At 38.7% G+C, this 27,884-nt stretch overlaps 1 protein-coding gene across 1 annotated transcript; it reads left to right on the top strand.

The window, feature by feature from the left end:
• Window positions 1–10,454: 10,454 nt before the first annotated feature.
• ASB17 (ankyrin repeat and SOCS box containing 17) lies at window positions 10,455–26,375 on the top strand. The gene is made up of 3 exons (XM_004603337.2): window positions 10,455–10,855; window positions 23,762–24,041; window positions 26,169–26,375. The coding sequence occupies exons 1-3, from the start codon at window positions 10,455–10,457 to the stop codon at window positions 26,373–26,375; spliced, it is 888 nt and encodes a 295-aa protein (XP_004603394.1).
• Window positions 26,376–27,884: the final 1,509 nt, after the last annotated feature.

The following is a 27,884-nucleotide window of genomic DNA, read 5'->3' as shown; positions in this document are numbered from 1 at the left end:
AAAAAAAAAAAAAAAAAAACAGATAAAGAAGCATGCAACCTTCCCAGGACCGGATCCTTTTAGAAATCCATGGTTGGGATGCATGCAAACCAATAAAGATTTCAACATTTAGTCCAACAGCCAGGATATGAAAACTAGTTAAATTTCCAACACCAGACAACTGAATAAAGAAATTGTGACCTGCGGGGGTATGGTGCCACCAACAGGTCAAACTGTACCTACGGGGCAAGTGCATCAGCAGACTGATGGTGCCTTCAGGCTTCCTGATACCCTGAAATTGCCAGACCCCACAACTTGGGACTGTAGAATAACACTGGTTTGTCGTTCTTCCCTGTCCGCAGGGAGCTTGGATTTGTTGATTGCTTCCCCAACCTACTAATTACCTTTGTTTCCTGATCAGACTCTGCTGACTTGTAAATATTTTTTTCTTCTTCTTAATGTCATTTGCATGGTTAGTTACTTCAGAGCAATTTTTTTGTATAAACACAGGAAGACAGTTAAAAAGATAAGTCTGAAACTTGGTAGTTAATTGACTCCAGATAATATTACCTCCAGGACATCTGTTCTCTTGACTTAAGCCTCAATTGCCCTTATTTCCTAGATCCCCCAAAGAAGGGTCCCAACAAGGGACTGGATGGACCCAGGGCAAGCTGTGAACTATGAGCTTCCCTGGCATCAAAATGGGCTTGGCCAAAGTGCCATAATGCTTAACTATGAGTTAAGAGCATAGTCACGGACAAATTCTGTCATGGTCCAAAAAGTAATAACTTGATTTGGACCCTGCTGGGGTTAGGAATGATTAATCAGGCTGAGCACTGTAGTCTGAGTCTGTGGCGAGATGTCCCCAGGAGAGTCTTCTTACAAGCCTAAACGTGTCTATTACTGTGTCCATACAGAATGGTAAATATTAGAATGGAGAATTAAAGATGTTAATTAAGTTACTGGTCTAAGGAGAGGAGAAACACATCTTAAGGGCTGTTTTGCCCTCATGGGCTGCAGGTGGTTGGGAAGACTTGAAAAACATGTTGATGGCACTTCCCGTGGGGAGGTGTGGTTGGGGAGGCATGGTGAGAGAAGAGACAGAGGGCTGTGAGAGATTGAAAAGAGTTGCTGCGGAATTGGAGAGATAGCAACATAGAGAGTGGCTGTGGGGATTGAAGAAGGAGTTGTGGAGCAAGTTAGAGAGAGGGTTGGAGAGAGCTGGGAGAGAGTTGGAGAGAGTTGGGGGAGAGATGGGGAGAGAGTTGTGAGAGTTGTGGAGAGAGTTTGGAGAGATTGCAACATAGAGAGTGGCTGCAGGGATTGAAGAAGGAGTTGTGGAGCAAGTTAGAGAGAGGGTTGGAGAGAGCTGGAAGAGAGTTGGAGTGAGTTGGGGGAGAGATGGGGAGGGAGAGAGTTGTGAGAGTTGTGGAGAGAGTTTGGGAGAGACGAGGACTGGAATAAATGGCAACTGCTTTTCAACCAGGTTGGCCTCGGTTCCTCCTTCATCCACACAAGGCAACAGCCATCCCATGTGGGGAAGCGGGTTTAAGAGCACCAAACGTGGGCAGTGAGAAAGAGCTGCCTGGAGAGCCCTCGACTATCCATTAATGTGTAAGCACTCCTAGCGCCACCTGAGCTAAAAGGTGATTATACAGCCCGGGAAAAGAGTTTGCACAGCTTCGCGTAAGGAGTTTACACAGGGACCAAGTTTCCCAAGAAATTAAATGGCCAAAAGTTAGGTATGTGGGAGCCATGCCCACAAACTACCTGCGGCTCAGCTAACTAAGCTCATTTATTGGTGTTATTTCAGAGCCCACAGATAAATCTCAAAAGAGATCAAAAGCCATAGTTAATCTCGGACCTGGGCATGGCTGAACAGACTCGGGTAAATCGGAGGAGGGCAGGTTGGCCTGTGCTTGCCTAAGCAAACCCCCAGCAGCTGTTTGCTTCTACAATCCAAAATCGCCACCATATCCCCGGTCTGACTTCACCATCTGAGGACACAGCTCACCAAGATATAATCTGCTGAAAATCTGGATATGAGGGTTTGTGACTGAAGTCCCAGACTTTCACGTATTGGGGTGGGCTACCTCCCCCAACTTCCCAATACACATGGAAGCACTGACAGTCACCTCCATGAACCAACTCCATCGCCACCCTGTAAACCCTATTACTGGCCTTGCTTCAGAGACCCATAAATAAACCTCAAAAGACATCAAAAGCCAGAGACACAGCACGGAGTCCTGGAAGACACCACAGATCTCCGGAGAGATCTCTGGCTCCCATACCAAGCCAAGTTCACCTGAGCACCACCCCAGATGGGGCAGGTGCACTCTCCCCGCCTACTCCAGATGGAATCCCAGTGATCAAGAGCTTCCACAAGTAAGACCCAGGTATGTAGAACTATATCTCTATGCCACATGGCAACAGAGGCGCTGACCTGTCCCTTCCTGGCTCTCTGCCCGCTCATCGGCCTGGCTGTCACATCCACAACGTGCCATCTTGGTGCACCAACAGCCCTGGACCAGAGACTCGCCCACTTGGATCCTTCTATTCTCTCTACTCATACCCTTATATAAAGACTTTTCATTAAGTCTTAATTGTTACTTCTAAGACTTAAAAGTAACAAATTCTTTATTAATTCCCCCCCATACTTCCTTTATGGCTACTGCTGAGGTATCTCTTGAGGTTATATGGAAGAATTACAAGGGTAGACATAACACAATATTGGTTCTGGTTGAAGAAATGTTTCTGCAATTAATACAAGTAATAAAGGCCCAACTGAGTGCCTACTGCCACATTTATAACCAATAGCATCACTACAATACACCAGGACGGAAGGGAAACGATGTCATTTTGTTTAGTATCTTTAAAGCAAACAATTTATCATGACATCTCTAAATCATCATATCAGACACTAATCCTATTTCCTGGTATTTATCAATAGAATTAAAAGCAGGATCTCAAAAAGATATTCCCTATATTCAGTGCTGCATTATTCACAATAGTCTAAAGGCAGACAAACCTAATTGCCCATCAGCAGATGACTAGATTAAGAAATGTTGGTACATTCATAGGTGGAATATTATTCAGGTTCAAAATTGGAAATCTTGTTATATGCAACAACATGGGTGTAACTGGAGGACATTTTGCTAAATTAAACTAGTCATAGAAGGACAAAGACTGCCTGAATCTCCTCTCGGCAGTAAAATAATAAAATTAAAAACAACAGGAAATTAAATAAAATAAAATGCCTGCATAGGCCTATAGGAAGGAAAAAAGGGAGAACTGGCTGTTGATAGACAAGAATTTTAGGTATACAAAAGAAAAAGTTCTACATACCTGTTTATAACAATGTGCATATAACTATCAATATGGTAAAATTTATTAATTTCATAAAAATAAACTAAAATTTGTAACACTAAAAAACATTAAAAGCTTGGTAGGAGGGTGGTTTTCATACTAAAAATATTAATATTACAAAAACAAACAAAAAAGACAGGGCTGGCATTCCACTACACAAGTAAGGAAGTTAAGAATCTTAGTCTTTCATTATAATCTTCTATTGAAAACTTTCATATAGAAAAGTCATGCACAATCCTCAAAAAAGGAACAAGAGACAAGAATCTTTAAGCAAGGGCTGGAGTGATAGCACAGTGAGTAGGGCGTTTGCCTTGCACATGGCTGACCCGGGTTTGATTCCTACCATCCCATATGATCCACCCATACACCACCAGGAGTGATTCTTGAGTGCAGAGCCAGGAGTAACCCCTGAGCATTGCCAGGTGTGACCCAAAAATGAAAATAAATAAATAAACAAACAAATTTAAAAAAAGAATCTGTAAGCAGACTGCTGGTTCGCAAACTAACTGAACATCCATCATAGGGAATATTTTAACTACAAATTAAAGGGATCAGATATTAGGCTGACTTTTGAAGGACTAAAAATTTTATATATATATGCTTTTCCTTTTCTATATGCAACTATTTTAATGTGCTTTATATAAAACATCTGTATGTTTAATTTTTAAAATAATATTAGATATTTTGTGATGTCTGCTGACTTTAATCACAACTGACTAGACTGACTAGTAACACTTTTTCTAAAAACAACTCACATATAAGTTGGCCATGGATCCGTGATTGAAGAAACAGTCTTAGTAGGAAGTTTACCACAGCAGAGGGTAAACCACAGCAGAAGACAGGGAAATAGGCCAGGGAGCTGGGGAAACATTGAAATAATGGTGGAGGGAAGTGGACATTCTGAAGGAGGGTACGCATGAAACCCTATAATTAACAGTACTGTAAACCATGATGCCTAAAAAAGAAGTCTAGTGAACTAGAGAGTGAGTAAAGCAGGTAAAGCACTTGCCTTACTCATAGATGACGTGGGTTCAATCCAAGCATCACATTAGGTCTCTGAGAACTACCAGGTGTGATTGTTGAGAACAGAGCCAGAAGTAAGTCCTGAGCACTTCTGGGTCTGGTCTAAAAACCAACGGAATCATAATAAAAATAACTAGTTTAACAGCCTCGGGTCAAAGAAATAGTATAGGAGTTGAACATTTTCCTTGCATGTGGCGAACTCTATTTTATCTCTGGCATCACATCTGGTCCCCAGAGCATCACCAAAAGAGATCCTTGAGCACTGAGCAGGAGTAAGCACTATCTCCAGCTGTAACCAAAAAGTACAAAATAAAATTAGCTAAACATTAAATTAATAAAATAGACTAACAATAGTTCAAAGGGTGGAGCATATTATCTCAGACTTCAAGTTTGATCCTCCAAATCACCCAGCACTTCCAGGCCAAATACTCTCAGGAGTGAACCTGGCCCCTTAGCACTACTAATCTTGATCAATAATTCACTTAAAAAACTGAGTTAAAGGGGCCGGAGCGATAGCACAGCGGGTAGGGCGTTTGCCTTGCACGCAGCCGACCCGAGTTCGATCCCCGGCATCCCATATGGTCCCCCAAGCAATGCCAGGAGTAATTCCTGAGTGCAAAGCCAGGAGTAACCCCTGAGCATCGCTGGGTGTGACCCAAAAAGAAAAAAAAAACTGAGTTAAAAATGAATAGATGCCATAAGGTAGGCAAAAGTATAACCAACTGTCATTCCCTGTGCAATCTGATTCTGATTCTGGTTCTGAGGAAAACCAGAATTGAGTCTGTTTTGATAAAGTTTCTTAATTCATGAGGAAACAAGTAAAAATTATGTGTGCCATATATTTTAAGATACTCCTTAAAACTGACAAGGTGCTATTAAATACATATTCAATGCTACTTGTGACCATGCAAGCAAAATGGCACTTCGGGGAGTGATGTTATCTTCTTTTTAACCTATTGCCTTGCTACTAATAAAGTTCTTTCTCCACCTGCTAAATATATATATATACATCAAGGCATCATGTACTATTATATATGTACTTTTCATTCTGTCTTTGGAAATACACACAGATCCTACCCAAATATAAAAGTATGGAAATCTCTCTTCTCTCAATTTCCTTTTACCTTTGATCTTCTTTTGAGTATATAAATCAATAATAGGCATGAATATTATTGAAAATGGTAAAGTTTGGCAATGGTACTAATATAAATTTTATAGAATGTTTACAAACTTATTTTATATAATTATGTAGAAAACACTATTGAATCCATCAGGAGGTCACTCACATCTACTGACATTTATTCTACCATTTGTTGAGATTATATAAAAACACACGCTTAACCTGACCTCTTCCCTATAGTACCGGCTACCGTGAAATAGCTAAGCAAGGCAGATTTGTCCTCTGTATCTCCCCATAATCATCTCTCCAGTGCTACAGTGCTATAATCCCTCCTAGTTCTCTCCATCTTTAAGCCACTGCCCTGGGCTTCAAGCATAAAAGGTGGATATGATAGGCTTCAACCATAACAAAATGTAGCTATGCTAGGCTCAGCCAGATTATTGGATTAGTCATGAAATAAAAATGGATTCACTTAAAGGATTAATGAATGACAATGGTTTTTAGGTGTAAGCCTTCCAGATAACATTCAGATTTGATATACCCTACTACCCTGAAGGCCATGCATAGAAACTGCAGTATTTGGAAACTTTATAACTTTGGCCTACACAATAATCAGAGGTCACCATGAATAACTTAGGTCAGGGTTATTCAAACTCAAATTCTGATTTATTTGAAACTTGCAATTTCTCAATAATTACTGTATACTGTACGGAATAATTTTCTTTATATCAAGATATCTACAAGCCTCAAATCCTACTATAGACAATATAATAAGCATCTTCACTACAAATATATATATGCAGTGCATTAGACTTTTACTATTTTACTAAAGATTTTCTGTGATCATGAGACGTATTAGTTACACTCTAGTACAGATGCCATAGCTTTTTCAAAATCTATAGGCAAGGACAGAAACCAAGGACAGAAACCAAGGACATGGCCTATGGCCTCAGCTCTGGTTCAAGTCATTGCAACTCATTAACAAAATGACCGCTGGAAAATATGTTAACCAATCTAAACCTCGGGTTCTTCAACCTCAAGCATTAAAGATAGTAAGAAACAATTTTGAGGATTAAATGGGAAACTGCATTGAAAACATTTGTCTAATACAGTCTGAGTATTTAGGAACCCATTATATCTGAGCTATTGTTAGTCAGTAGATTGTTTATTGAACACGTTTGGGCTTTGTTAATTTGCTTGTTATTTTGGTTTCCCAAGCAGTGCTCAAGATAACATGTGACCCTCCCCGCAATCCTCACTAACCTCAAGCTGGTAATCCAGTGTGAGAGCCCCAGGATGCTGTGCTGCTCAGGTCCTGCACAGCCAGGGACCTGGGGTCACTCTAGTGATACTTAGGCCAGTAGAGCTGCACCTAGTGATGCTAGGGGGTCTCCAGGGCCACATTTAACAGTATCTGGGGTCCTCTAGGCCAGTATCCCCAGGATCAAACTGAGATCAGTTACATGCAAAACATATGCTTTACCCTCTGTACCTTCTCTAACACCATATATATTTATATGTATAAATATATATATATATATTTCTGGTTTGCCATCATCAATATCTATATATATACATATACATTCTGATGTTTACCACATACACACATATATGTACATATATACATATATGTTTGAAGCACTAGTAAATGTGATACCAGTTTTAACAGAATATATCCTAGTAATTATATTCAAAGTAAAAATGAGTTTATTGCACTTTTCTGATTACAAGAAAGATAACTTCAACTTATAAAGAAAATTATAGGGGCCAAAGCAATCATAGAGCAGGTAGGGTGCCTGCCTTGCATGCAGGTGACCAGGGTTTGATCTCTGGCTCAACATATGGTCCCTGAGCCCACCAGGACTAATCCCTGAGCATAGAGCTAGAAGTAAGTCCTACGCACTGCTAGGTGTGGGCCAAAACAAAAACAAACAAAAATTATAAAGAAACAAAATCTGCTTCCCCCCTGCCAGGGACACTGAGGTGCCACCCACGAACGCCCCCTCCCGCTACGCTACTTATTAAGTTCCTTAATAGCCATGATCCCAGAGATACACAAACAAATCTCTGAACTGAGCAGCTCTCGGCAGAAATCCCTCCAGACTTTGCATTAGGTCTCCTTCACCGGGCCACCCCAGATGGGAGCGGGTACTGTCCCTCTGCCTGTTTCCTGGGGATCCCGGCGGCTGCCATCACCCAGAATTCATTGGAAAATCCAGGTACAGACCAGCAGTGGTGGCCCAAGCCAGGCCTCACGGGATAGGGGAGGAGACGGTCCTTCTCCTCCCCCATCACGATGCGACCCTGAGATGCCACCCACAAATGGCCTCCCTGCCTACTTATTAAGCACCTTAATGGTCATGATCCCAGAGACACACAAACAAATCTCTAAACTGAGTGGCTCTTGGTAGAAATCTCTCCAGATCTAATTATTAAAATTTTAGAATTCCAGGGGCTGGAGCGATAGCACAGCAGGCAGGGCGTTTGCCTTGCACGCGGCCGACCTGGGTTCGATCCCCGGCATCCCATATGGTCCCCCAAGCACCGCCAGGAGTAATTCCTGAGTGCAGAGCCAGGAGTAACCCCTGTGCATCGCTGGGTGTGACGCAAAAAAAAAAAATTTAGAATTCCAAGATCCCGCAGCCACCATGTGACATATGCTATTCATAACTGTCAAGAGAAGACAATTTGTCTAATGTCTTTTCGGCAGGTCTAAGTGTTGGGGGAAAATTGCAAATAATAATGGTGGGACTGGTGTCGAAATATTGAATGTGATCAAAGTAGAGAAAGTAATGTGGAAATTATCTGCCACTCAGGCAGGGGTAGGGGTGGGATAGGGGTTATCTGGGGATTTGGGTGGTGGAAAATGGGCACTGGTGAAGGTATGGGTGTTTGACCATTGTACGACCAAGACTCAAACACGAAAGCTTTGTAACTCTCTCATGGTGATTGAATAAATAAATTTAAAAAAATTTAAAAATATATATATAGATATACGTTACTAAATGATATATTTCCTAATGCAAAATTAATTTTACTATCTGTTTATTTCTGGTTTTGAAATAGAATGACCTCTATCCATTACTCCTATTCATAAATGCTATTCTGATACCATCAACTTCATCAAATTCAACTTGACTGTTTACAAGACATACTATGTTGGGCATGTTTCTTGAGTTCTGTTTACAAGCTTCTTTAACTGTGATAGGGAGTTTTTGTAAAGATTCAGGAGTTAATTTAAAAAAAAGCAATTAAAGCAGTGTCTCATTAATAGTAAGTGGTATGTACACTTTAAATATTATGTATAATTTTTTTAAATATCTAATATATATTGCTATGTAAATAGAAGCAACTCACAAAATCAATCACATATATCATTCTATTTGTGATTAAAAACACAAAGCATTATATCCATGTACATAAAAATATTTGAAGGGCTATATATTAAACTGCTAATGTTTCATTATCTCAGGAAATTCCACTGGCTCTGTGATATTTCCATTTTAAAAATCATTTATGTATATATTATATAGTTTTATTAAGAAACTGGGAGCTGGAAGAAGTACAGAGGTTAAGGTACTCATCTTATCCACATCGAACCCTGGTTCAATCCCTACCGCTTAACAGATAGGTAGGTTACCCCAAATACTACCCTGAACACAGAGCCAGAAGTAAGCCTTCAGCAGTTGGGTGTGGCCCCCAATTATTTCTTAAATTAATAAAAGATTAATTAAAAAGCGTATTTTATACGGCAGAAAAATTAAGAAAGAATATAAAAGAGAAGAATAGGTTTTCACTATCAGAAAGATATAATAATCATTAGATTTATATGCTATCCTATAAAGTTTATGAAATTAAGAGGTCTTAGTAGAAGTATAGAATAATAAATCCAAAGATAATTTTCACTTTTCAAGAGACATTTTACTATCTTATATGTATACTAAGGACATTTTCCATGTGATTTGAAGAAAAATATGCAAAAGAAAACATTGAAGTACCTTTAAAATTGGCAATGAAAACTACCAAAGTTGTTACATTTAACAGAAAGGTCACTGAAGCATGAATAACTATATGATAAAAACATGATGCCACATTTTTTTGTTTTATTGGAGCAAAAATGCAGTGCTAAACTTTAAATATCTTTAATGTGTACATTGTATACATTTTGACTAATTTAGAGTAATTTCCATAAATATAAAATTCTAAAACAAAGTTTATTAATTTCTCTTCATGTTGTTTGACATCTTTTCTGAGAAAAATTTCTGTTGAAAGGTTACTGTTGAAAGGTTTCTATTGAAACCTGTTTTTTCAACTATACATTAGAGAAAACATTCCATAAGTGAAAACTTGCAGCAATCAAAAACATGAGAATAACACAGGACTTTTAAGTGTAGCTATCATCTTTTTACATCATACTAAAAAAAGCATTCAGGGGCTGGAGTGATAGCATAGCGGGTAGGGCGTTTGCCTTGCACGCGGTCGACCCGGGTTCAAATCCCAGCATCCCATATGGTCCCCTGAGCACTGCCAGGAGTAATTCCTGAGTGCAGAGCCAGGAGTAACCCCTGTGCATCGCCAGGTGTGACCCCCCCCCAAAAAAAGAACCAAAAAAAAAATAAAAAAAAGCATTCAGTAATATTTTGTCAGTTGTATATATCAGGGTTTGAGATGAATTCTTAGAAAATATAAAACATTACATCTTAACTATCACATTTCCCATTTCCATCCAATATGTCTCTGAGTCACATATGATATCCCAAAGTTCTGGCTTATGCTGATGACAGAATTCCAACTATTGTCATGTCATCCAACACCTTGGAGTAATATTGCACATAACTGTTCTGACTGGTTTAAAGGTCACTTCCCAATTGTGGAGTAGAGCCTGCCATGTTATCAAAATATGTAACTGAAGGACTACAGTATGACTACTTGTGATTTTATTTCTCTATCATTGCCTTAAGTTGCAATGAGTAAATCTTCTAAGTTATGTCATAAGACTTCTTGTCCAAGAAGCAATATATTTTGCAGTCTCATTGACAAAATTGTCAGAAGACCCTCCTTACAGTTTTTGGGTCAGTGGGGATATCACTGTTATGAACCTAGGATTTACAGAACGCTAGCAAAAATTCTGAGGTATGTCGACTTGGATGGATTTGACTTACTGCTCTCAGATTACATCGCGTTTGTGGAAAAATCAGGACAACGTTTTGAACTAACTTTTAATCTTGAATTTACTGAAATATGTGTGAATACAATTCTCTACTGGGTTTTTGCCAGAAAAGGTAATCCTGACTTTGTTGAATTGCTTCTCAAGAAGACAAAAGACTATGTTCAAGACAGAAGTTGTAACTTGGCACTGATATGGAGGTAATAATTTCATGTTTTTACCATAAAAGGAGAAAATGTCCTTTTAGATTATGCTACTTGTTTTTTTCTAGGATGAAGATACTTATTGGTTATTTAAGGATAAGGATTCCTGACTTGTTTGCCTATTTGTTTTATCACTTATAATTAATTTACCTATATGTATATGTTAATCACCAACAAATTACTAACAGTATAACAGAACCATATTTCTGTGCTCAAGGTAATACAATGTTAGGCAACTTACTCTCGACAGACATTGTTTGGTCACCTGCTGCAATATTTGTGAGAAAATATAGTATAATCTGCACATAAACTTTAAAAATTCAGAATTTTTACATCTGTTAATTTAATAATACTTATTAAACTCAGTAATCCCCTATTTGTATATTAAACACTGAAAAATATTACTTAAATTTTTCAGAATTTAACATAATTAAAATCAAATGTGTGATTGTTAGAGAACCAGATTTTCAGCCTAAATATCTCAATCTAGATAATATTACTTAGAATCTTACAAAAATAAAGTCTCCAATGTGACTCTTTGTAGAGTCCATATACATCTTAAAATTACTTAATTTGTACTACTACAGTTCACTTTTTGACTTTAAGTACTAGTTTGATTAGGAAAAAACAAAGTGCCTTAATTCATTCTATAAAGTATTTCTCACCTTACTCTATGAGCCACTGTACTAGGTATAAAGAAAAAAGACTATAGTCAACAACAACAACAACAAAAGATCAGTATAGACTAACCAATTTATATTCTGTCTGAAGCAGGGTTTTTTTTTTCTTGATTGTGTATCACCCTGGATTGGAAAGACTTTGACTTGACTGAACTGTTTTCCTTAATGATCACTCAAGTACACGAACTGATAGCTGACAGTGGTCTAGAATAACTGTAGCACTCTATCACTGTCGTACCTTTGTTCATCGATTTGCTCGAGTGGACACCAGTAATGTCTCCATTGTGAGACTTGTTGTTACTGTTTTTGGCATATCGAATACACCATGGGGAGCTTGCCAGGCTCTGTAGTGCGGGCGGGATAATAGCAATAACTAAAATTTCCAAAGAGAACCATTTTATTTAGTTTTGTATGTTTCTGGCTTTGGGGGGTCACATAAGCTCAAGGCTTACTGATGGCTGTGTGCTCAGGGAACACTCCTGGTAGGACTCAGGGGACCATATGGAGTGCGAAGGATCAAATCCTGGTGGGCTTCATGCAAGGCAAGCAACCTGCCCACTGTACTAACTCTCCGACCCCTGCACACTTTAATTTGTTTGTTTGTTTGTTTGTTTTTTGCTTTTTGGGTCACATCCGGCGATGCACAGGGGTTGCTCCTGGCTCTGTGCTCAGGAATTACCCCTGGTGGTGCTCAGGGGACCATATGGGATGCTGAGAATTGAACCCGGGTCGGCCGCGTACAAGGCAAACGCCCTACCCGCTGTGCTATTGCTCCAGCCCCCACAGTTTAGTTTTTTAAGGACCATTAAAAATTACTGGTGACAAGTGCATACATCACCAGGTTCTAAAAAATTTCACTGGGTGGGTTAAGAAGTACCAGATGTATCCAGCCAAGTTCTTGAGAAAGAATAATGAAAAACAGAAAAAAAATTTAAAAATTAAAATGGAGGGCAAGAAACGAAAATTAAAAAAAAAAACATAAAACATACAGGAGGACATGAGACTCAAATTAACTTAAATGCAACCATAGAGTGAAACACATTACAGATTAATTCTATGTACTATACTTTAAACCTTTCAGAATTAATTAAATCTAAAGTTATTCAGGTCAAGTAAGCAGCTTAATAAGCAGAGGAAATGTTTCTGTTTGCATGTGGGAGTCCTGGGTTTGTTCCCTTGTACCCATGAATTCCATAGCATGACCCTCAAGAATTGAGTCAGAAGTGCCCCTAAGCATTGATAAGTGTGGCCCCAAAACAAAAAAAAAATTAATTCAATTATTTGGATGATCTAAGAGTTTCTCTAGCAAAACTTCACCCTGGGTAGCAGAGTATATCTGGGTGGTTTCTGCCATAGATAACTATGAAATGTGCCATAGATAACTCTATGAAATAGAATGAATGAACTATTCCCTGAGGCAAACAATTCCTTTGCCAAGAAACCCTTTTCTTCTTTAGCTATATACTATTACACTAATACACTATTACTCAGTATATTTTGGTTTGGAACCACGCCTGAAGGTGTTCAGGGCTTACTCCTTGTTCTGAGCTCAGGAATCACATCTAGTGGGCTCCAGGACAAGTGGCCTAACCTCTACACTATCTCTCTGTACCCTATTCTTCAATCTTTTAAATTTGATGTATATGACAATGATTCCTTGGTCTTCAACTCTAGTCCTGAGTTCTCCTCTCAGTATTAGACACTTCCAGATATTAGGCTTTTGCTTCACCTCTCCACAAGTATCTCAAAACATCTTATCATAAAAAGGACATAAAGTGATCTAACTCACCCCTCTCCCATTAACCTGTTTCTCCCTCCGAATATCTCACCTATTCATGTCATGAATCTCTTGTTCTTTCTCTTCTCCTCACCAATAAATCAAGTCCTTTATCTTGTTCTTGACTTTATCTCTAAAGTATATCCAAATTGGTGATACTTCTCTTGACCTCAATTTCTAACATCTGTGAAGCCACCATCAACATTTTCTGAGATTCAGCCTAGCACAACTGTTATGTTATAAACCTATCAATATTATTATGAGACCTACATTGTCAATTTGAGACATAGAAGGTTGCTATCTAGGTATAAAGACATGTGGTAGGTAGCTAAATATATAGGGTCATGCTAGGTGTTTCTCCAATCTGCTTTATTCTGAACCAAACTATCAAACTATTATTTTCTTCCTTCTTCTTGGTATTTTTTTTTTTTTGCATTTTGGGTCACATTGCTGATGCTCAAGGGTTAGTCCTGGATCTGCACTCAGGAATCACTACTGGCGGTGCTTGGGATACCATATGGGATGCAGGGGCCCAAACCCGGGTCAGCCATGTGCAAGGCAAACGCCCTGCCCACTGTACTATCGCTCTAGCCCCTTCCGTCTACTTCTTAACACATTTCTCAATAAAGGTATGATCTTGTTTTTAGTCAACATCTCTAGTGGTGCCTCCATTCTTAGAGTTGAAGATGTTTTTACAGTCATCTATAAGGATCTACATGATGAGGCCTTTTTGCCACTTTTCTAATGTCTCACTACTCCTTTTTCACTCTTTTATCCACTTTTGCTCCTTACCTCAATATTTCAGGTACACTCTGCTCTCTTAAAATCCTTAAATATTCAAATAGCTAATTTCTTCATCTTCTTTATCCAAATGTCACTTTTAGTAATCCCATTCCCCAAACACCCTATTTTAAAATATTTAAATGTCCTTCCTGCACCCCTTAGCATATTGACTTTTTCTGTTTTACTTTTTCTTTTTTTCACAGTATTTACCAAACCTTCTAACATAAAATTTGCTTGTTTGATAGGTTCATTCTGTTTTGTCTTTTACTCCCCATTGTAAGCAAGGAAACAGATGTTTTTTGTTTTATTCATTCACAAATTATCCTAAAACACAATGTCCAGCATATAATATGCGTTCACTAAGTATTAGTTGACTAAATTACTACATAGTAGTCGAAATGTGGTCACAAATGAAATGTCTCAGGACAATTACGGCAAATCAAAATTGGCCAAAAGGCCAAATCTATTTAGATGTTGAGGGCAGAGACAAAGAAATAAGGAAAGAATAATTTAGAATTTGGTATGTTCCTTTTGATTCATGGGAAAATGTGGTTTCAAGGAAGTCAGCTGTGGTAATGTCAGAATTGGAGAAACATCTACTGAATTTGGCAGCATAAATCAAAAAAGAAATTAGAGATAATTATTATAACTATACAACTGAACCATTCTCTGTATATCTATATGGAAATATTATGCCCCATTTCATAAGTATATATGACAGGTTTTCAGATACAAGGGGTTCAGTTCATTAAACTCACATTTAAAACTGATTCTTGCTTTGCTTGCCTCATTCCATCCATATAAGTAGTTATAATTAACTGTCAGTACAGATTAAGCAAATTTTGGTTTACAGTAACATGCTCTTTAAACAAGAGAATTAATCATATGTCATTTGGGTACAGATTAGACTTTAAAATCTCATTTCAAACCTCTTTAAATTTTAGCTATGTTTTCAACATCTTGGGTCTAAAATAGTTTCTAAATGTAGTGTCAATTTTAGTATCTTAAAATGAAATAATATCTCTAAATCTTAGCAAGTACTACTTATTTTCTGCATATTAAGTCTTCTGAATCTCTTAAGTCAAACATTTCAAGAGTGAGAAAGATGAATAAATTAGATTTTCTTTAAAATTTTAAATGATTGCACTTCTCCAAAAATCCTGTTAGTCTCAAAACTCATATAATAAATTATATGAATTTAAATACATGTACATTTTTCTTAATAGTAGTAAAAACACAATTAAAATTATTATAATCTATTAATTTAGTTATATTTTTCACTAAGCAAATTGAACAAACAAAAATATTGTCCTTGTAAAGCTTTATGTTTTAAAATTCATCTGCATTACTCATTGAGTAACTTACAGTAATTTATTGTCCAGAGACTATAAGACCAAGCTCCTGGAAGCAACATCTTATAGCCTAATTCTCCCTTTCGGAGAACCTGACAAGCTACTGAGAGTCCCCTTCCCACGTGGGAGAGCCTAGCAAGCTCCCCGTGCATATTCATATCCAAAATACAGTAACAGATACATACATACCTCTTGGAGAGCCCAGCAAGCTACCCAGAGTATCCCACCCGCATAGCAGAGCCTGGCAAGCTACCCGTGGAGTATTCCATATGCCCAAAACAGTAACGATAGGTTTCATTCCCTTGGCCCTGAAAGAGCTTCCAATCATTGGGAAAGACGCATAAGGAAAGGCTGCTAAAATCTCATGGCTGAGTGTAATAGAGACGTTACTGGTGTCCACTTTAGTAAATCGATGAACAACAGGATGACAGTGATACCCATTAAGTAACAAGGTCTTAATGAAACCTTATCAAGTGACATGAAGAGTAAGAAGGACAGCCTCTCAGATGAGATCCAGAGCTGCTGCGCACGAAACGGCCCCTGTGCTCCTTAAAGACTATGATCCGGGAGGTCTTCAACCCATCTTGGCACCCAGCAGCTTCTATAGAAATGCATCTAGACTGTGAACTGAGCTAAATATCAGAAATCCAAAACATATAATCTTCATTCTCAGCAATGGAAAACAAATGATCAAGTGTGCCTTTTCAGCAGGTTTGATTATTGGGGGAAATTTTCAAATAATAGTGAGTTCTCTGTTAAAATATTGAATGTATTCAAAGTGTAGAGAGAATAAAGTGAAGATCATTAGCCATTCAGGTGGGGGGGCTGTGGGAGGAGGGTATATTGGGGTTCTTGGTGGTGGAACATGTGCACTGGTGAAGGGATGGGGGTTTAATCACTATATGACTGAGACTTAAACCTGAAAGCTTTGTAACTTTTTTCACAGTAATTCAATAAAATAAAATTTAAAAAAAGAGTAAGAAAGACAGATAAAGAAGAAAAAAGATATTTTTAGGCAGGGCTTTTTATATGAAGAGAAAATGAGTACTGGGTAAGGTAACAGAAGGGTTAAAGTATTCGCCTTACATGTGGCAACCCAAGCTTAGTATATGGTCTTCTGAACACTGCCGGGAGTGACTTCTGAGCACCAATTCAGGGGTTTCCATTGAGTACCACTGAGTGTGGCCCTAACCACCAACTCCCCAAAAGACGTCCCAGCATTAAAATAAAAAAAACACACATGCATTAAAGAAGAGTGATACTCAGGATGGTAGATGTGTGCTGAACGTAGGCTATGAACCAAACTTGATGGCTGTTTAGTGCCTATTACAAACCATAACACCCAAAAGGAGAGAGAGTAATAGGGAATGTGCCTGACACAGAGGCAAGAGGAGGAATGGGGGTGGCAGGAGGGACACTAGGAACACTGGTGGTGGAGAATTGGCACTGGTGGAGGGATGGATACTCGAACCTTGTTTGATTGAAATGTAATCACAAAAATTTGTTAAGTTTGCAACTGTATCTCACTGTAGGATAACATTGGTTTGTCCTTTCTGCCTTGTCACAGGGAGCTTAGGTTTATTGGGTTATCCTCATCACAGTGCTCCTATTTCTCTGTGTTTATTTGTAACCTCTTTCTTTGTGCTCTTGTTGACTTGCAAATATTCTTTTTTCCTTAAGTCCTTTGCGTAGTAAATTCAGAGCAATGTCCTCTTTGTATGGTCACAGGAAGACAGTTAATGTTATGCTTTTGTAACTTGGGGGTTAATTGACTCTGATATTCACCCTTGGACATCTGTTCTCTCGACTTAAGCCTCAGTTGCCCTTACTTCCTAGCACCCCAAAAGCATGGTCCCAACAGGGACTAGATGGATCCAGGGCAAGTAGTGAGATACCCTGGCATCGAAATGGGCCTGGCCAAAGTACCATGATACTTAACTATAAGTTTAGAGCATGGTCATGGACAACTTCTGTCATGATCTAAAAAGTAATAACTATATTCGGACCTTTCTAGGGTTAGGAAAGATTAGTCTGGCCTGAGCACTGTAGTCTGAGATCTATAGCGAGATGTACCCAAGAGAACCACCCTATGAACTCAATGTATCTCTTATTGAGTTCATACAAAATAACTAATATTAAGAAGTAGAATTAGAATCTAGTCATTGGCCACCATCCACATCACTACTTCTCCCAGAATGGAGCATAACATGAGGCCCCCATAGCCATGCCACCAGACTTCGTGCCAGGCTGTTTCACTTGGGGCACCCCAGAGATAGGCGGGTGAGAGCCCTCAAAGCCCCAAGGGACCTAGCCCTGGCAGCAACCTCCGCAACCCAACCACCGCCATACTCAAGGCCACTCCCCACAGACTCGGACTGAGCCTCACATTAGTGAACATATTCCTGGACACATCACAACATACTCCCTACCCGATTCTCCATAATTACCACACCATATTTGATGGGGTTCAGACAGTAAACAACAAATCATAGAGGAAAAAATATATATGCATATATACATACTTTCAGATACATATATATGTATATATATATATACCAAAGTTCATATCACCCAAACTTTAACAACATGTTAGTGATATCTTATAGAATGTCTTAATGGCTCCTGCCAAAATAGAACAATCTTCATACTGTTTCCTATACGAACACTTTTTTTGTAAGCATGTTCAGCAGTTCTTCATAACAGGCAATACAAAATATATTATTTCGGTTGTGCTTTGGGACAGGGATTGGGGCTTGGGATGGAAACATCCCAAATTTGGTGGTGGGAATGTGTAATGGTGGTAGGATTGGCATTTGAATATTAAATGTAATAAAACATTGTGAACTAACTTATAAAATTAAAAAAACTAAAAAGAAGTAGAATTAAGATGTTAATTAAGATGTTTTGTTATTGGACTAAGGAGAGGAGAAACACCCCTAGGTAGTATTTCTGCCCTTGAGCCTGATCAAGAAAGGCTTTGATATGTTGATTCTGCTACCCGCAATGCAGGGAGTTGGAGAGGGACTAGAGAGAGACCAGAGCAGCAAGATGGAGTACGGAGAGGCTAGCAAGGGATACAGAGGGAGAAGAATGTAGGGGAAGAATGCAGGAGCAGGGTGCATGGATTGACGAGACATGGCTGAGAGAGGGAGCGTGGAGAGATGAGTGGGAGAGACAGGAGGAGATGGGAATGAGGGGAGTGTGAGACTAGAATGGGGAACTCTGTACTCAGGAATTACTCCTGGCAGTACTCAGGGGACCATAGGAAATGCCAGGGAACCAAGCCAGGTTGACCTGGTGAAAAGCAAGTGCCCTCCCCACTGGGCTAACTATCTGAATCTGGGAGTTTAATTTTAGATGTGTTAAAAGTTTTTGTTAAAAAAAAATATGTGATGATGATGATCTGGAGCCAGAGTAGGAGTACGGAGGGCACAGTGGGTAGGGCATTTGCTGTTTACACAATGCCAAATCAGGGTCCATGCCTGGCATTCCATAATAGTTCCCGAACAATGCCATAAGTAATTCCTAAGTGCAGAGCCAAGATTAACCCTTGGACAATGCAAGAGAGAGAGAGAGAGAGAGAGAGAGAGAGAGAGAGAGAGAGACAGACAGACAGACAGACAGACAGACAGACAGACAGACAGACAGAGGAGAGAGAAACAGAGGAGAGAGAGAGGAAGGAAGGAAGGAAGGAAGGAAGGAAGGAAGGAAGGAAGGAAGGAAGGAAGGAAGGAAGGAAGGAGGGAGGGAGGGAGGGAGGGAGGGAGGGAGGGAGGGAGGGAGGGAGGGAGGGAGGGAGGGAGGGAGGGAGAGAGGGGTGATGTCTGAGACAATATTGGTTTAAAGATGGTTCCAGGAAAGAGTTAAAATATAACTATATTGGAATTCATAATGCCAAAAGGAGAAGGAGAGAAGAAAAATGCCTGCCATAAAGGCAGACTGGCCATGGGGAGGAGGAAAACTGAGGACATTTGTGGTGGGAAATGTACACTGATGAAGAGATGGGTGTTGAAATATTGTATGACTGAAACCCAATCATGAACAATTTTTATTTAAAAAATAAATTAAAAATATATAACTATATGTTTATTCGATGTCACTGTTGTCCTAAAATTCCAAACGGGACCAAACCACGTTCTCCTTCATGTGAAATTCTACTTCACGGAGCAGGGAGAAAGGGTTGCAAAGTTTAAGAAAAGAACTCTCAAAATGACCACCAACTGGGAGCTCTTTCGCACTATTGTGGCAATATGGGAAGATGCTGTCATTGACAACATCGATGAGGAATATGATCGACTGGTTCAGCACTTACATGACTGTGCAATGAATGCCTAGTGTGAGAAAGCCACAAAAAAGACTCCTGTCTTCAGAAACTCTCGAGCTCATTCACCAACGTGGTTTGGCGCGAGCCTCAGGAAATCACAAGCCAAGGTCTGAGTTTGCAAAGCTATGCAGAGAAGCAATAACGTAAGACATCAAAGAGAGAGGAGCAGCAGTGTTGGCTGATGTGGCCGAAGCCGGGGAAAGCAGAAGCCCACCTGTCCTTTGCAAACTACAAGACCAAGATGACTGCCCTCCGACATCCTGATGGATCTATCACATCTTCCAGAAGGGCAATGGAAAGGTTATCCATGACTTCTACTTGGATCTCTTTGATATCCAGGCCCACCTGCCCACATACCTAATTCCACAGGATGGATATGTTACTCCCTTCCAAAATCCAACACACCATTTCGTCAGTAAAGACACGTACAGCACCCAGTCCAGACAAGGTCAGACCTGAACACCTGAAGAATCTGCCACAAGTACTCTTCAATACACTGACTCAGCTCTTCACACGCTACCTGTTCAAATGCAAGGTTCTGTCCCAATGGAAAACCAGCAGGACCCTTCTGTTGTACAAGAAGGGAGACAGCCACGACATTGGCAACCATTGCCCAATCTTCCTGTTGTCTGTCATCTACAAGTTGTTCACTAGAGTCATCCTGAATAGGATAGGCTGAACACTAGATGAAGGAAAATCATGCAAGCAAGCTGGGTTCCGAAAAGGAATCAGCACAATCGACCATTTCCACACAGTGACCAGACTCACTGAAGTTTCTCGAGAGTTCAAGATGCTGCTCTGTCTAATGTTCATTGGTTTAAAGAAGGCCTTTGATTCTGTTGAAACTGAAGCAGTCATCAAAGCCCCAGCCAAACAGGGTGTTCAAACTCAGTACATCAGGATCCTCCGTGAGCTGTATTACGAATTCACCACCAGGATCTCACCATTCTACAAGGAAGTGATTATTGACGTAAAGAAAGGGGTTCGGCAGGGTGATACCGTTTCACTGAAACTCTTCAGTGCCACCCTCAAAAATGTCAAGCAACGACTGGAATGGGAAGGAATGGGAGTGAAGATAGACAGTCGGCAACTACACCACCTCTGCTTCGCTGATGATGTCGTTCTAGTAACACCAAAACATTAGCCAAGCGGCACAAATGCTGGCTGACTTAGACCATGAGTGTGTAAAGGTCGGAGTGCAGCTGAATCTCATGAAGACAATGTTCATGAGAAACAGACTAGTTCCTGACATTCCATTTGCTCTCAACAGAATGAACATCTCCGAATGCAGCAGTTATGTGTATCTGGGTGGAGAACTCAACAAACAACTTGGCACCAAAACTGCAGAGGAGGAAGAGAGCAGCATGAACGCCTTCAAAAGCATCAAAGAAGTTGTTAAGAGGATGAAACTATGCCTCTGGCTCCAGGCACATCTTTCGACTGCACTAACATACACCTCAGAGACCTGGGCCCTACGCAAACAGGATGAGAAGGCTATTTGGGTCTCCCAAAGAGGAATCAAAAGAGCTATTCTTGGAGTATCACGTTTCACTCAAATGAGAGAAGGAATCCAGAGTTCCAATCTCCATCGACGATTGAGGATCAGAGCTGCTGCCTCTTTTGCCAAGACATCGAAAATCAGATGGGCCGGACTCATAATATGATTTAGAGATGATAGCTGGATTAGAGTCGTTACAGACTGGATATCACGGGACATCAAAAGAACACCTGGCTGCCCACCTATGAGATGATCAGACTTAGTCAAGACCCTAACGAACAGTTTGTTACCCTTTCTGGTCCTGGAGCGAACAGATGCCATTGGGTCACACTAGCACGCAACAGGGTCGAATGGAGATGTTACCAGTGCAGGCTCGAGCAAATCTATGAGCAACGGGATGACAAGTGCTACAAGTGAAATGATATGTTCATTCAAATATAAAACGCAAGAGGATACATATGGTATCAACTTCAGCAACTGAAAAATTTTTTTTTTAAATCACAAAATATTGAATTTCAGGGCTTGTTGAAAGTTTGCAGTCTAAACTAGGTTGTACTTTCTGGTCCTCCTGATTAAAAATTTGAAACAAATTAGCAAAAATACCACAGGTAGATTTTTATAACCCTCCAAAATGCTTCAGAGAACTTAACTAATGCAATTCCTTGTCCATAGCCAGTTCAGATATAACAATTCTCCAGTGTTGGTTTATGCTTATAAATGAAACATTCTCTTTTTATGGGCAAACACTGTCTCATACTGTGGCTCCCTGTGAATATACTTGAGGCCCACAGGGGTCCATGTGACCTCCAGCTGAGTTTATTTTCATTCTTGTTTTTCCCTTGTGGTTTTTGTGACACAGCTGGTTGTGCGCAAGGCTTACTCCTGGTTCTCCCCTCAGGGATCACCCCTGGCAGGTTCCAGGACCATTAGGTGCAAGGCAAGCACCTTCCCACTGTGCTATCTCTCTGACCCCGAGAAACACTAGGTGATGGCATTATACCATACTGCCTGTCATCTTAATTAAATATCTGTAATCCTAAAGTTTCTTTTTGAAGTTTTACTTACTCTGGAAAATTGTTCAAAAATAATATTTATAGTTTACACAATGTTCTTCAGGAAATATTATTCCATTAGACCAGTAAAGAGAATTACAGACTTAAACATCATGACAAACATTTCCCTCTCTTTATTCCAAATAGCCATATTTACTTAGCTAATCAACTACTGATAATATAAAATCCCATATGGCTGGCTTTTTTCATCTCCTATCTATATGAAGATAATTTAATAAAACATAAGTATCTATTTAAAATGAAAATTTCCTGAACTATATAAAAATAGGAAAAAAATTGCAGGCCCAGCCATAAAGTAGACTCGAGGAAAAACAAGATTTCCAAAATGTCATTAAAGAAAAATTAAATTCTATCTTTAAGGAAACTTACATGACCATCATGATGGTTTATGATGCTTAAACATAAATACCATTTCTATTAAAATTTTTTAAGTTAAATGAAAGTAATTGAAAAGAAAGGAACTTACTTTTCTTCTCAACTACTCTCCAAATGTCTGAATCATGTTTATGTCTGAATCAAGAACAAAGAACAATCAAGAAAACAAAAAATATACATAAATGATACTCTATTCTATTAATAAAATGAAAATCTTTTCTACTTTATATTTTTATTTAATATAAAAACTTCATTTAATATAAAACTTCAGTTTTACAGTAATAGATTAGTTTTTTTCTAACTCCAACAGGGTCCTTTGGTTACTTCTTTTTTGGATCATGTTATAGTTTATTCAATGACCATGCTCTTAACTTATTATACTTCTTATGACACTTAGGCTTTCCTATGTTGAAGCCTGGGTAGCTTATGGCTTGTCCAGGATCCATCCATGTCCCTCAGCAGGACCCATCTTTTTCGGTGTAAGGAACTAAGGTCAACATAAGGGAAACTGAAGCTTAACTCAAGTAAATATGAGGAATGCCCAGGAGTAAATATTTCAGAGTCAATTTACAAAAGCATGGCATCAATTGTCTTCCTGTGTCTATGCAGAAAGGACATTGCTCTGTAATAAACTATGGAGAGGACATAAAGAAAAGAGAAAAGCAGTATTTCACTTACATATACAAAATTCAGGAGGTTTGACTTTATAAATTACCATGTCTGATTGAGCGATATTTGTGACTACCAGATAGGAGAAGAAGAACACAAAAGAGAGGTCAAAGTAAAACATAGAGGATTGAGAGCCCCTGTGGAACTGGATGTGCCCCCAGGAGCATTAGAGTGGGTGTAATCCAATCAACCTAAGCTCCTGTGGGAGGAGAAAGGACAACCCAGTGTTAAACCTAAAATGCTTGGAACTGTAATCCAACATTAAGAAATTTAATATTTGGGACTACTTGTTTTTTATTACTGTTAAGACAAAGTATTTCTTAAATTTATTAATTTCTTATTCACAAGGGTGGTGGTTTGTTTCTTTTGCAGAACTTTTACACCAGTATACTGTCCAACCCCTTTAAGTGGAATCACACCTCTGCTTTATGTGGCTCAGACGAGACAATCCAAGATCTTAAAAATACTTCTGCAATATGGAATCTTAGAAAGAGAAAAAAACCCTATCAACATTGTGTTAACAATACTGCTCTACCCTTCAAGAGTAAGAATAATGGTTGATCATGAATTGGTAGACATACAAGAAGATGCTAAAACATGTTTAACACTGTGTTCCAGAGTACTTTCTGTCATTTCAATCCAGGAAATAGAGGTAAGAAAAATACTGTAATATTGTTCTGTTTGACCTATAATACACTGATAAATTTTAGGATAAAACCGTGAGTCAAAAATCAAGTAATATTTGGACCCCTGCCAGATGTAGCCCAAGCATCACTGAATGTGATTTGCAAAAAAATTAAAGTATTAAAAAATTAAATCTCATATATGCAGAGGTCTTCTCCCTGATAAAGCTTGTGAAGTAAACCTACTTTAGAGAGAAGTAAAAACCACGCAAGGAGGACACGTTCATCCTGTCAAAATTATCCACAAGTTAAAATTAAAAGTTAAGTTATCCACAAGTTAAAATTATCCATTCCATATTGCAGGAGTATTTTTAAGGTATTGGATTGTCTCGTCTGAGCCACATAAAGCAGAGGTGTGATTCCACTTAAGGGGATTGGACAATATACTGGTGTGAAAGTTCTGCAAAAGAAACAAACCACCACCCTTGTGAATAAGAAATTAATAAATTTAAGAAATACTTTGTCTTAACAGTAATAAAGCATTAATATCATATTACAAGGAATGTCTTCCTGGAACCAGAGAGGTAGTCAGGGATAAGGCATTTGCTTTGCATGTAGCAGACCCTAGTTTAATTCCCAGCACTGCATGTAAGTTCCCAGAGAACTGACAGGAATGGCCGTTGAGAACCAGCAGGTGTGGCCCCTGAGCACAGAGCCATATGTGGCCCCTGAGCATCATCTAGTGCAGCCTCCCCCAAAAGAAAGATCTTCCTAAAGATCTTCATAAATAAATTTCTTAAGATATATAATTCTTCTGAGCTTATTGTGTCTTACGGCTCAACTATGCATAAAAAGGATGCAAGCCCAGATCAACTGTAGGAGAATTAAGTGATCAAATTATTTTGGCAACCGAAAGTAGACTATAGACCAAACATGATGACCATTCAATACTTGCATTGCATATCACATACCACAAGACCCTAAAGGAGAAAGAGAATAAAAAGGAATGTGCCTGCCACAGAGGCAGGGGTAAGGGGTGGGGTGGATACGGGGGATGGGAGGGATACTGGGAACATTGTAAGTCTGTAACTGTACCTCACAGTGATAAAATTTATAAAAAAAATATTTCATTTAAAATTTAAAAAAATTTTAAGAATTATTTTGACAACCAAATTCTGAAATTTCAAAGGAATCAAAAAGTTACACATATTCAGTCATTCCCTTGTCCTTTTCTAAACCTACACAATTATCACAAAACATAACTGGCTCCCAACCAATCCCGAGAACTGCTTTTACAAAAATATAATCAGAGAAAAGTACTAGGTTAGAGCTGATCTATATTATGTACCTAAGGGACTGAAGAGAAAATACAGAGGGTAGGACACATTTGCTTGCTTTTGGCTGGCTCAGACTCAATCTCTGGCACCCTATATGGCATACCACCACTGCCGAGAGTGATCCCTGAGTACAGAGCAAGGAATAAACCCTCAATCAATATCACTGGTTTGACTCTAAAAACCAACCAACCAACCTGCGCCCCGCAACCCTACCACACACACAACATATGTGCCTAAATGTTGAAGAATTTACAGCTGACTTCCAAAGTTAAATTAACTAAAGTAACAAGCAAGATGAAGGATTACACTGACTCCTGAACTAAAATTTGGTTATCTTTTCATGTGGATGGGCCTCCTATCAGGTCTTTTTGTACAGCAATACAAAGTTTCAGTTTACAATTCTGAGAGGACAACCCAAGGAAGTTTTAGGATTTATGTTGTGTGTCCCAAATTATCACCAACTGGATCAGAATTTTTGGAGTTGAACACAAGTCCACTGGATGAAGTGTTGAGAACTCTTAAAAGAAGTAGAAGTTGATAAAACAGTATATTAATCTGTGTAAAATTTAAAACATATAAAGATTTATAGTTATAAAAATCAATGCACTTAGCTATGTTATCCCAACTTTATCTTTTAATATATCATTGCCAGAATAAAATGGTAATAAAAATATTTGTCTCTGGTAAAAATTCTTGGCAAAACATATGAGTTATATAAATTAAATACCAACTTTATAAGTTTCAATAAAATAAAGCATTAATTTGGACTAATTCAGTATTATAAATATTACAAAATTTTAATATTTCCCTTTTCTTCAGACGCAGCTAAGTTTAGGAAGACGTCCAATTATTCCCAATTGGTTGGACTACATTCCTTCAACAAGATATAAAGACCCATGTGAACTATTACACCTTTGCAGAATGACCATCAGGGCTCAACTACTGATCAACAATATCCTGCCAAATGGCATATTTTCTCTTCTAATTCCTACTCGTCTTCAGAAATACCTAAATTTAGAAAGTTAATTCATGTCTTTTTTTTCCTGAGTTCTTTAAGAACTCTCACCATGGTATGGTTTACAAGTTAATAAACTATTAACTTCATGTAAATTTTATTTCATTAAATATTCCATTACAAATTACATTTTCACAATGCACCCTAAATTAACCCATTTTCTTTTCATTTATGGTTCTAGGGATTGAACTGGGGCTTCACACATTTCACACATGCAAAGCAAGTACTCTACCACTGAACCACATGCTTGGTCCCAAGACAGATTTTGCAATGCCTGAGATGGAAACAAAAGTCTCATATGGTAAACTTTGAGTCACATTCCCCATCTTTTTTTCCCTCCTCCTCTTCTTCTTTTTCTTCTTTTGTTTTGTTTTTGGCCCACGCTCAACAACACTCAAAGGTTATTTCTGGCTCTGAACTCAGAAAATACTCCTGGTGGTGCTTGGGGACCATATGGGATGCCAGGGATAGAACCCAGGTCGGCCGTGTGCAAGGCAAGCACCCTACCTGCTGTACTATTCCAGCAGAAATCTCCCACTTTTAAACTACATTTCTCTGTGTCAACTTCCTTTCTATATAGTAGGATAAATTATATACTCTAAAAATATTTGGGCGTAGGTTGTTTTGGGGGCCTCACCCATCAGTGCTTGCTCAGGGGTTATTCCTGGTGTGACCATGTCACCATGTCATAGTGAATATGAAATGAAGAACAAGTCAACTAAAGGATGAGGATGAGTAGTAGGAATTGAAATGGATCATATTGGAAATAACCAGTCTTTACTTAAAATCTAAAGTTTTGGTGTTTTAGTGTGTGATACCTCTACTAAATATAGATTATTTTTTATTGAGATAAAACTGACATAAGAATTTCAGATATAAAGCATAATATATGTATATGCTGAAATAAATGTATATATTGTACAATTAACAAAAATTATATAGACTTCATCACCACATATAGACATAATACCTGTGTTAAGTGTTTTAAGGTATCTTTTACCAATAAGATATAGGATGCGTGATATCTTATCCACAACTTCTCCCTCTGGGAGAAACTAGCAAGCTACTGAGAGTTTCCTGCCCACATGGGAGAGCCTTGCAAGCTTCCCGTGGTGTATTCATATGCCAAAGCCAGTACCAAGCTGGATCCCATTCCCCTGACCCTAAAAGAGCCTCCAATGGGGCATCGTTGGGAAGGCTGAGTAGAGAGAGGCTTCTAAAATCTCAGGGATAGGACGAATGGAGAGGTTACTGAGACCGCTTGAGAAATTCGATGATCAACGGGATTTCATGATTCGTGATTTTCCCAATATTTAATATAGTTCGCTATTATGTATAATCATCATGTTGTACATTATTGCATCTCATAATCTATTGCTAACTGGAAGTTTTTAGTTGTTTAAACACTTTACCTACCCTAAATAAAGTGAATTTTCATGAAGAAAAAATAAATCCAGAATTAAATCACAATAAAAATATTTATAATTAAATCTATAAGTTCTTTAGATTAAAAAAGTGTT

Source organism: Sorex araneus, chromosome 5 (genome assembly GCF_027595985.1).
Source record: "Sorex araneus isolate mSorAra2 chromosome 5, mSorAra2.pri, whole genome shotgun sequence".
NCBI classification, from domain to species: Eukaryota; Metazoa; Chordata; class Mammalia; order Eulipotyphla; family Soricidae; genus Sorex; species Sorex araneus.
Note: the sequence above shows the minus strand (reverse complement) of the source record. Positions and strands in the feature narration are given on the sequence as shown.